At 36.1% G+C, this 12,175-nt stretch overlaps 2 protein-coding genes across 2 annotated transcripts; both read left to right on the top strand.

The window, feature by feature from the left end:
• Positions 1 to 1,256: 1,256 nt before the first annotated feature.
• LOC144436544 (uncharacterized) lies at positions 1,257 to 5,338 on the top strand. The gene is made up of 4 exons (XM_078125360.1): positions 1,257 to 1,471; positions 2,658 to 2,854; positions 3,678 to 3,827; positions 3,971 to 5,338. The coding sequence occupies exons 1-4, from the start codon at positions 1,462 to 1,464 to the stop codon at positions 4,133 to 4,135; spliced, it is 522 nt and encodes a 173-aa protein (XP_077981486.1). The 5' UTR covers positions 1,257 to 1,461; the 3' UTR covers positions 4,136 to 5,338.
• Positions 5,339 to 7,190: 1,852 nt separating this feature from the next.
• On the top strand, positions 7,191 to 11,975 carry LOC144437072 (uncharacterized). The gene is made up of 4 exons (XM_078125942.1): positions 7,191 to 7,379; positions 10,642 to 10,793; positions 11,121 to 11,240; positions 11,835 to 11,975. Exons 1-4 carry the CDS (start codon positions 7,358 to 7,360, stop codon positions 11,973 to 11,975), a joined length of 435 nt encoding a protein of 144 aa, XP_077982068.1. The 5' UTR covers positions 7,191 to 7,357.
• The last annotated feature ends 200 nt before the right edge of the window (positions 11,976 to 12,175 follow it).

Genomic DNA, 12,175 nt, shown 5'->3' with positions numbered 1-12,175 from the left:
TGCTGAGCTGCCTCAGTAGGCCCACTGAATAATCCATCATACTCATGGTCGCTTATGTAAGTTATCAAAAACTATACCATCCTTTATATTGTGAAATTAAATGTAAGACTTGCAAAAAGGATTGAATGCCATATTGCCAAAAGAAAAGACTGTCTCCCGAAGTTTTATGCAAAATGGGACAATTTTGAAGTTTAAATGAATTTTGGTTCCCTACCTCTGCATTGTACCTTTTTTTAAAAAAACTTATTTTAGATGCTCTCATTGGTGCCATGTGTTATTTTTTGCAATTGTGTTGATGTAATTTGTCTCTCTCGAAATAAAAAAAAAAAAATGGTCGCTTATGTCCAGTCACGTGACCCAGACTGGTAATCAGAATAGTTGTTATTGTTTGCGGTTTATTATTATATACATATATATGTCAAACTGACACAATTAGCTCTACACATTTCGCGCTACTCATTCATTTTGAATAACACGGCCCTTAAGTTCAATTCCTTGTTAATTTGGTAGTTGCATTTCCGTATTTTGTAGAAACAATGTTGCCAATGGGGGCGCTATTCAACTCGGAACTAATATAAATTATAATATGACCAGCACGCTCTCACTGTATATGATACCTATCCATGGGTTTATACTAGTACTTTGGCAACGTTATATACATATATATATAATTACCTCTTCATTTATTCTGTTTCAGCAGCCTAAGAATATATTAAAGTCAATTGTTCACCTTCGTTTTATTAGAATTCTTGCTTCTCTCTTAAAAGTCAAAATATTCAAAGTGAGACGCTGCACTATCTGCAACTGGGTCTTTTTTGCATCAAACGACTAAAGATTTTTTAGTAAAAATTGACAATTACTCATACAAAGACATGCTGTATCTGTCTGTAAGTAGTGTAGTGATAAGTTAAAGCTTGAGCTAAGGCTCGTTTTTGAATCTGTCACTTTGTTAATAATATTTATGATACTCCAGTATATTTATATTACTGGCGTATCATTTTCAATCAGACAACCTTAATATACAAAATTGTTAAATAAAGTACCAATAATTGTATTTGTTTTTTGTTACAAACTTCGATGTGGTCTATGGTGTTTCACATTATGCTGTGAAGTTGAAAAAAACCCACATATAGTGAATCATACACTTTTGAGACGTCTATGAGCAAACAAACTATCTACGTACCAATATATACATGAAGATGGGAATGTTCAGCAGCTGTGCATACCAACACTACGCATGCGCAAATGTATCGGATAAATCGAATCTGGATAAATCGTGCGTCATTTTAAATAGGTAACCTTGACAGACGTCAACGGCGTGGTAACCCTGCTCTCTTCGTGGGATTGGTGGTGAATTTTTCTGCTGTTTGAACGACGATATCAGAATCTTGCAAGGACATCGACATTGTGTTTGTATCACAGCGATTATACACTTTACATCAGTTGCATTGCACAGAGATCATGGCAGAACGTATGTATAGTGACTATTGTGTGTCATTTCATTTCAAATATGAGGCTACTGTACATCTTCGTTGATGATAATAATTTGGATATATTGTACGCCGTTTGATAGAGTGTAAACATTAAACCAGGCCCCACCCATCAAAGGAGGAAGTGGTCTTACAAATTTGTTATTACATTGCACGGTGTTCTTTTGCTCTATAAATAGCTCATACCTCGTTTATAGTTGGTATTTATAATGAAAACAGAACCATTACGTTGCCATTTCTTTCATGGCGACGTGTTAGTAACAGTTAAAATCGAGGTCATCACACTTTCACACGAGTTTCCGTGTAATTTGATACCGTCAGCTAGATAACCCACAGTCGCTTGTGTGCAATTGATAGCACCAGAGATCTGCATATAGTGTGTGTAGGTTAAAGCTTTAATAGATAATGAATATGATATTCACCGAAATTGTAAATACCGATAAAGATTTTAATACGCGTACGTAGATAAAGAAAATATCTCTCCTATACCTAACTAGTATTGGGGTAGGATGGTATCACAAACAAGTATGTACTTGTCATCGAAACCAAAGAGAGAGCGCCATTTTGTTCAAGTTTCAGACTATTCCATTACTTATGATATGTATCAAGGTTACATCTGTCAACATAGTGTATATAAAACCTAATAATAGCCTACCGTCAACCGCACCATCAGCCAAAACATTTTTTTGCTAATTCAAACAAAGTAAACAATCAAAGATGCTGCAAAGATGTGCGATGCCTTAGAAATTTACGCAAATTGTATCCTGTGTAGTATTAATGTAAACTCGTCGTTCTCCGGCCCGGCCGTCCACGCTAACGATCAAATCTTTAAGTTGTGTTGGTTAAAAACGTAATAGGTGATTAGTATTAAAATGTGATCGTAGCACTACATACATACGTACGTACGTACATACATACATACATGCATGCATGCATGCATGCATGCATGCATACATACATACATACATACATACATACATACATACATACATACATACATACATACATACATACATACATACATACATACATACATACATACATACATACATACATACATAATTACATACATACATACATACATACATACATACATACATACATACATACATACATACATGCAATTCATTACTCTGATTTCGTTTTATTTCGGGGTTTTTTACATAGACAAGTACCCACCAAGTGAAACTGCTCCACCTTATCCCACTAATGCAGAAGGCCCTGCATATCCAATGGCACAGCAACCGTATCCCCCACCACAATACCCTCAGCAGTATGGCCAACAGACACAGTACAATCAGCAATACGGAATGGGACAACAGTATCCGCCACAGCCTGTCGCAACAAACACTAGCACCACGACGGTACGTGTATGAATTCTGTGTTGCTGTTTCATAATATTACGCTTCATTTACAATGAATATATACATATAATACACATATAATAGAATGTGGGTCTTGTGTGATTGTATCAAACGGAACCAGGAACACACTGTCAGGAATCATTGGTCACCGTTTTCACAAAAAGAGTCACCCTCATGATAAGTATCAGAATATTTGAAGCATTTATTATTCGAGGATTTTCATGTAAATTTTTTTTATAGCGAATGTCTGCACGAATACATGCACAATCATAATATTATCAACAAATTGAAATAATTAATCTTACCAGCAGAGAATGATTCCAATAATCTTAGGCGCCCAAATGGGTCGTTTTTCCACGAAAAATCCTCAAACATATTAAGTCATTTTCTGTCTAACTCCCCTGAGCATGAAGACAACATTGACTTGTAGTTGTACCTATTCCATGCACACGTATGTAGTTCATTCCATGGTATGTCTCAAATCTCCGAGTAAAATATAAAGCTACATGAAAAGGCAATACAAATCGAGCGCCCGTTATGGTAGGCATCATACGTATATATAGTGCCCCCAACGGCCAAAGTGAGACAGTGGTATATCGTCAATGTATCATGTATCCACATGTAATAGTCTTTGAAATTTAATGTTTTCCAATTCAACCTCATTGGTAGCAAGTTCTTGTCGAAATCGTATCTTAGTCATTGGCTCTCTTTGACCTATCCTTTGAAATGGTATAGGTGTACATGTTTCAATTATCTGTCCTAGAATCCCTCCCCCCCCCCCAAAGCACTGGCGATGATTTTGATCTTTTTGCTCATTTTACAGGTGACGACAGCACCCACTACAGTGGTGATAACTCGCAACAGATCCAGTTCACCTACAGGTATGGATATAGCTGGCCTGGCACTGGCGATTTGGAATACTTTCTGTTGCTTCATGCCGATTGGTATCGCCTCTCTCATCATTTCTATCGTGGTAAGTAATATTATCCTTGTATGATATACGCTTTTAGTAAAAAAAAAAAACACACAAACAAAACTACGTTTGGAAATACCATTTCATTTTCATTGTTGTACATCGCACTCGTCACTGACGTGTATATTGTTGATTTATTGCAGGCTTTCGTTTTTAGATGTGACGGAAGATATGACGAGGCCGACAAATTAAGCAAGGTTTCCGTGATTCTCTCTGTCGTCGGTCTTATTCTCGGAGTGGTGTTCCTCATCGTGATCATAGTATATTTTATGGTCATAGCTAATGACGTCAATAATATGGATTATTAGTAAAACTGAACTACACCATAGACAATTGTGCAGAGATATCTTCCTGGCTTATATTCTCTTTGCATGGTTAGACTCACACTCAGTCCAGTGCCACGTTCGATCCATCGTCTGGGATCTGGCAATTAAGATGATGGCAAGAGAAGATTGACAAAACAACATTTCTTATATTTTTATAGCCTGAGAACTTCTGATAGATATGTCTTTTCTGCACTCTGTACTCAAACAAGCATGCTTTATCATTAGACAATCTTGTTGCCATCGAAATTGTATTTAACTTGAAAACAATTCTGATGTACACGTTTTATTTGACAACCAGTAATTATAGCCGATATTTCTTTTTCTTCACATTCTCCTGTAAACATTGTACACAGTATTTTTAATTCGTCCCAAAACATTTACCATAGCAACGTTGTTCTTATGCAATTATTTACCATTGCAACCTTAGTCTTTTTAAAAAAAATAACATTAACATAGCAACCTTTATAATCTTATAAAAATACCGTAGTAGCCACACTCTCATACAAGTTACCACAGTCTTATATACAAAATACCTTAGCAAGTTTAGTGTATTACCATAGCAACATGGTTGTATACAAATTATTATCATAACAATCGTGGGCTTATGTAAACGAGCATGTGATATGAATAATTGCGCATGCGCTATTCAGCGTACCACAAATAGGCTGTGAAACTGATTTTACTGAACGATGTAAACCTGCATGCATTTAAAAATGTCCAAATTTGGTATGGTTTACATTTTAACTACAGCACACACACACACATATTTAACTTACGCTTATGGTCGTATATTGGAGTACTAACACCTTATATACGTTGATTTAAGCATTTTATACTAGCATGACTGAACGTGATTCTGTGAGATTTCTGTGCGTGATTTCAACTGGTAAAGTAGCATGAATTTTCCTTGTAGCTATTACTTTAAAAACAAATTATGAAAGTAGTCATGTTGTGTTACAGTTTGTATACCATGTGCAATCTGTCAACATGTTAAGTTTGGCGATAGTGCATATATTGGCATGGTGTTATATATAGTACGATTTGGTACAGTTGTACACCATTTGAAACCATTTAAAAGCTGTAAATATAGGAAGTTAGTATAGCAACAGGAAATTGTACGGAAATGTTATACTTTTATGTACCTCACATATTATAAATCACTGTACCATAACATAAAAATTGTCATGAAAGGGTTGTATAGTTTTCGTCTTTGTTTTATATATGTTTGTGCTACACACACACACACACACACACACACACACACACACACACACACATACACATATACACACACATATAACATACATATATATTTATATTTATTTATTTATTTATGTATGTACGTGTATGTGTGTGTGTGTACGTGTGTCACCGTTGTTTAGAACATCTTCACTAATCAACATTTTCTAGTCAAATCAAACGGGGTTTTTTAACCTGGGAGGGGGCATCACGCACCTCCTCTCACAGCAGCAATCGTAGAGCTGATGTACGCCCCCCCCCCCTCCAATCATGGCTGTATTAAGTAGAGCGAAAAGGGAAAATCCCTGCTGGCTTAGCTTCTCCAAGTATAGGTTAGAGCTAAATCATGTTAGATTTCAGATTTCTCCTTGTAGAGAAACCTCTACTCTGAATTGAAGTCGACTGTCAATGTTACGTTAATCAATGTAGTTTATCAGTGTGTACCACACGTTACCATAGAGAGTACATACAGCATTGAGTGATCACAGGACGACAAGAACGGCATTTTTGTGTCTCCAATGGATCGGGGATTTGGGTGGGGGGGGGGGTCTTTTTTTCATTTGTATGGCGTAGAGGTGTTGGTTCAAGAAGGGCTTACAGCCTGGTTGGATTCGTTGAATTCAGTACAACACAAACTTTAAACATGCGGTGGCCGTCAAAAAAAGTGAACACTCCTAATTGCTTAAATATAAAAGCCAGAAAGGAACTGAGTGAGATATGGCTGGAGAACTACATGATGAATGTTGTGTCACTTGTCAATTCAGCTATTCCTGTAGGGTAGTTGTTCGGGTAATCTAAGTACGGAATGATATAGCGTATTGCTGTGGTATCAACCATGACGTTCTCTGATTACTAACAGTATGCCACACTCGTCGAAAGTGGGTACTCTACTCTACATATTTTCTTCATGTATTCTAAAAACTAGCCCTTACTAATATAATAAAAGTTTCGTTGAATACAAGTCCACAGTTAGTGAGAATCACTGACAATCTCTTAGATATCCAACGTGTTTCCACTACATTATGTGGATGTGTGAGTACTCAAAAAGATTAATGAGTTGGTCAATGAATTTAGATTGTTGAATGGAATCCGTACTCATCTCAACCATGCATGAAAGTACACTGTATCATCCATCACCATTTCGTTTCCTACTTCCCTACCACCATTGCTTATTTTATTTATTTTTATGTACAATACTAGCACATTTTGTATCGATGATATCGTGTAATGATATATGTGGTATATCTCAGTATATGTGACAGTAGTATATCTCGAAAAGGACGTCAGTTCTAACTATACGTCAGGCACCTTTTAGAATGATATATACGTCTGTCCGACTTGTGGTATATATAGTACTCTGCTAGTAGTAAAGGCAAATCGGATCATCGCGTGACATTTGCCCTGGTCCATAGAAGGCTTTTCGGAAGATCTCATACCTTTTAAGAGGGTGATTTTAGTCATTAAGGGAGGGGGTGGTGCATACGGAAGTCTGTGATTATTAAAACATGTCATAATTGTTTTAAATATATTAATCAAACGATTGAAAATACCTCCTTTCATTATTTGACAGTGTTGCTGATTAGTAAATATTGCACATGAATATTTCTTGAATGCCCGTTTTATTCACTGTTCACTTTCCCTTACAGACGTTAACAGCCTACCCACCCCTATGCAGATAGTATCAAATGGTTTAACCGTATTATTGAATAGCGTAGCGTCCTTTGTGAAATACCTGTAAACAATAATGAGCCAGCGTAAGTGAACCTTTCGTTCAAACCAGTTCGTACCACTTTCGTCCCTTTCCGTATTACGGACAAACCGTGGGACAGAAGCTAGCGTCGGTTTATATTCTTGCATACCAAGCGGGTTGAAAACTTTGGCTTGATCAGCCATCTATCTATCTATCTATCTACTTACAATCCTTTGCACCAGTACCTGCTGCAGTAAAGAGTTTCCTGCAGCGATATGGAGGACCATGAAAGGAAAGGTATTTGCATTTTAGCTATTTAAACTATATAGGACCTAAACGGTTTATTCACAGAAAGTTGACTGTGACACTATCAATGCAGCATAATCATACACATGAGCAGAGTTACCAGTATTGCGCAGAAGCGTCTATTCACCATGCTACATATTATATTATGTTTAGATATACATACAAATATGTTAAGTGACGAAACTGGAACAGAACAACAAACGCCCATTTTGCAGTGCACACCAAATTTTAATGTTCTCACAGTCGTTACGCTTACGTACGAAGCAGTACTATGAATAGGTTCGCTTAACAATATGTGACCATGAGAAGTACAGCTTTTTTTACAACTACGAATTTAAAGTACTTTCCAATCATACAGTAAACAACACAAACCAACTCGAATTCGCAATTCAAATTTGCATACTAGATTGAATTAATTGCAAAGATACAATATTATTTGTGTGACACCTGGAACTTCAGCTAGTCAGCTGTTAAAATTATTATCAAATAAGGATTCAATGCTCGTACTGATATTATATTATTAATTATGTGTGATAAAACTGAGAATTTATTCACGATATTATGGATGTCAATGGACTCTTTGGTTTTGGACGCGACCGTGACGAAAACATCGTGACGTAAGATATGAATGTCCAGTATATTTGCATATGGATTACATAACCTTAAAAAAACCACCAGCGAAGACAGTGACAGATCGCATCAATAAGAATAGTCTATGTGATATTATTTACTTAGAATTCACTGAAACTGTCGGAAAACATAAGTTCAACAAAAGAATAATTTTGCTATGTGTTTGTACTTCCTTGTTACACGGCTGACAAAGACAGCTACTACGTCGTAGTCTTTCTGGATAGACACAATACATTGGCCAACCATATACAGGAAAATAAAAGCTAACAGTGTCAGTACGGTCAAATGCTCGTAGTATTCTTCGTTGTGCCATACTGTGTGTTTAAAAGAAAGGAAAATATCCCATTGTTTTTTTTGTGTGTCAAATTAGTCAAAAGATGACCGCTGTTCATAAGTTGAGACTCACGACCTTCACCGATTACGTTATTTTCAAAAATGTAACATTCAATCAATCCAAATGTATTGATATGTTGTTCTATTCACCAAACATTATATCATTCGATTACGCTTATAACGCTTAACTTCGGATAGAGTCTCGGTGTTTGCTGTCCGATCCGTCTGTCTAGACGAGTCTGCTAATAGCGTCCTCTACCATGACCGCTGTGACTTGAAAGAGGGTCAAACCTGCACATTCAAATTCACACTTTTCATTGTTAGCTGTTACGTATCAGTCGAGAGAAAGTGTTTAGCAGAAGGGTCTTTGGAAGTTAATCGGTTTCATTACCGATTCTGAAGTACAGTTTAATTTATAGCTATCCCCACCAATACGCTATTTAATTTATGCATTAATTATATTGTTTTCATTATACCATGGAAGTATAATGTGGGTTATACATCGATTATGTTACCAAACAACCAACACCCAAATTACACATGTCTATATTCATTTGATGTTGTACTCTCATCAGCATGACACATACCAGCGAAAAACTCACACAATCGTAAATTAGAATGTTTTATTGTGTGCACATGATTAATTGGAGAACATGGCATGTACACATATGGCTGCATACGGACAAGTTTACTCAAAGCAAAGGACAAAAATAGATGAATAATAGTACACATTAAACCTACCTGTTTGACACGTGACCGAGTATAGAATAATTCTCATACAGTCGTGTTTTCGCTAAAGTAACCAATACGTTACAGTCATAATTCTCAAGTATGATCGTTCAACCTTGTAATAGCTAGAATACACTCATGACCTCAGGAAAAAAGGTAGAGAGGACTTGTGTTCACTGTCGCTTTTATATTATTTATAACTAACTGAAGGACATGATAAGCAATTGATATTATGCTTATGCATGACATATAAATATAACCATGGATGTATTATCACTAATACATCCATGAATATAACACAAACATCCCAAAGCTTATTTGCTAAGGAGTTGAGAAGTTGACAATCTATATTTCCCCTGCCTTTCCCTTCTTTGATTGAAAAATCTATAACATCTTTTTATCTACTGAAAGCAACGTCGCAATAATCCAGTAGAGGTTTGATACCTATGTATTTCGGCGTATATAGACATACATAAATAGACTGACAGACAGACCTTCAAACAACATGTAGATGTATATGGGCATGGGACGTGTGAGGAAACCCAAAACTCAGGGACAGGGTCAAAGAGTAACAACTAATCCGGTGATCAATCTTGTACCTAATTATGCATCGGAGACAGTAAGTGGTAAATATAATAGAAATAAATCCAACATTTCTTAAGGTGGCTATAATTATATTGAATGACATCTGTCAGTTGGAGAAACAGTGATATTACTACCTGAATACAACAATAGGACACTGTGTCGTAAAAACTAGCAGCACCAACAGCAAAACATAAGATACGCAGTAGAAAGTACTAGTATGCTCAAAGCATACACCTTACACGAAGGGGGTCTATTTTCAAAGGTACAGCTGCATGCTTTCAAATCCCCGTCTGCTAAATTATGTGAGTGACCTTATAGAGTACGACCTTTATGTTACTGTTCATGCATACTAGAAAGTGGCTAGTCGATAAGTCTCTCTGTAAAGACCATTGAGAAAATCGTTGCACAAAAAAGTGAGGTAAATGAGCTCATTCAATCGCGATTATCTCTCAAAGTGGACAATGGCCAATGCATAGCAGCTACACCCATCTTTTTATCTAGCTACTTATCAGTTTCTCGACTAGTGGACATTGTTTATCTTCGTCTGGTTCTTGCTTTATCATGTATGTTAAGGTCTTGAATTAATAAGAAAACATGTGGCACAACATTTTCAAACTTTAATATGTGACACCTGAAAACAAAGCTCACTCATTTTCAACAATTTACAAATCCCATACATATTTCTGTTAGAATACGAAAAATAGGAATGAACTTGTCGAATCGAAAATACCATGATGATAATGATAATACTATTATGTTAAGCATAAAACACTTGCAGAAAAACACACTTTTTCACAATTTATACAGAAATAGGTAGAGAGCCAAAGCTTTAGTCTGTCAGCTCATCAAATGTGGATGTTTAATTAATAAATCAGCTCCCTGGAATATATCATAGCGGGGAAGGGGCTACAGACTTACATTGATCACCATTTTCATACATTTTTTTGACAAATTTCTTATCTTTCATCGCCATTAGATGAAGATGACGCCATAGAAGTGGTCATAAAAGACGGTGATCCTGATGACGTAACAAAACACAATAATATCAATAATATTGGTCACACACCAGCACCAAGCAGTACAGCGATTGCTCGATCAACATCGATGGATACCACTACACTTTCTCAGGTACATGAAATATATCAGACTATAGTACAAAAATGCCATGAGTCTTCGACTACATGTAGTTTCACAGCATGGGCAATCTCTGGTTTTCAAGAAGTTTAAATTAGACTTTATCTTATATCTAATAGTATCTAACGAACATTTTCTACTCAAAGTCAAAACATTTCTTGGAAGTGAATCCAGCATTTTGACTCTGTGAGCAGAAATTTTGATTGGATACTAGGAACCCAGTCAATGAATATTTTTTCTCGTGTTATCAATAGTAATAGACATGATACACCTTGTCATTTTAAAACTATTTGATATTAATGAAAATGACATTTTTTGTAGGTATCGAGGCCGGAAACTGCTTATATCCAGAAACCGAAGGACTATGCCTTTTTATCACTTTTTGCTTGTCTTATCTGTTTTATTCCATTTGGTATCATTGGATATTGTATGTCATATGAGGTAAGTCGTTTCAATATATAGGTCAAAGGTCAAATGACTAAAGCTTGATTCCTTGCTGAATATATATACAGCTAGAATTATGTCGGTTTGGTGTTTCACTCATGGGACACTACGTTTATGACACAAAGGTAAAGATATTTCAACTCTAGACTAACAATAACAGAGACACAACAAACACAGCAGGAACCTTTGGCCATTTAACTAAAATACATAGATGCATACTTGTTTGTACAGTTTGATATATCGAGAGGCACACATACACACACACACACACACACACACACACACAGTCAGGCACACACATTCACATACATATATATATATATATATATATATATATATATAATACATGCATGCATACATACATACATACATACATACATACATACATACATACATACATACATACATACACAATTTGTTTGGCAAAACACTTTATATAATTATAAAGGTAAATGTGCATGCAATGCTAAAATCTATACAACACAGGTGTATTTCGTAACTCATACTTGGGATGACTTATTAGAAACACCCATATTAAACAACATTGAGTACTCATTCATTCATAACGATATATTTTCAATTCATCTACAGGTTCGAAAACGGGTAGCCAACGGAGAATTTGCCAAAGCTGAGAAGGCTTCAAAATGCGCGTTCCAAATGTCCATAATTGCCATCGTTTCGGGTATCATACTTATTACACTAATCATCGGATTAGTATTAGTATTTATGTAACTTTGAGCTCTTTCGATCATTCATTGATTAATGTCTTATCAAGACGTGATGGATAATCATGAGGGGTAGGGTGACGGGGGTGGGGTGGGGTACATATCAGACGCCATTATCTACATCTTGAATCTTGATATGTAAACAGGTACCGGGGTTGCTCAGTCTGGACATCAATGACGACACGTTGTTTTACTTTCAGTAGACCG

The sequence above is a fragment of the Glandiceps talaboti genome, chromosome 6 (genome assembly GCF_964340395.1).
Source record: "Glandiceps talaboti chromosome 6, keGlaTala1.1, whole genome shotgun sequence".
Classification (NCBI taxonomy): domain Eukaryota; kingdom Metazoa; phylum Hemichordata; class Enteropneusta; family Spengelidae; genus Glandiceps; species Glandiceps talaboti.
Note: the sequence above shows the minus strand (reverse complement) of the source record. Positions and strands in the feature narration are given on the sequence as shown.

Coding starts and splice junctions, on each gene's coding strand:
- LOC144436544 (XM_078125360.1), top strand. Junction 2,855..3,677: donor CAAACACTAGCACCACGACG/GTACGTGTATGA, acceptor CTCATTTTACAG/GTGACGACAGCACCCACTAC. Junction 3,828..3,970: donor CTCTCATCATTTCTATCGTG/GTAAGTAATATT, acceptor GATTTATTGCAG/GCTTTCGTTTTTAGATGTGA.
- LOC144437072 (XM_078125942.1), top strand. CDS start 7,358: ATGGAGGACCATGAAAGGAAAG. Junction 10,794..11,120: donor ATACCACTACACTTTCTCAG/GTACATGAAATA, acceptor CATTTTTTGTAG/GTATCGAGGCCGGAAACTGC. Junction 11,241..11,834: donor GATATTGTATGTCATATGAG/GTAAGTCGTTTC, acceptor ATTCATCTACAG/GTTCGAAAACGGGTAGCCAA.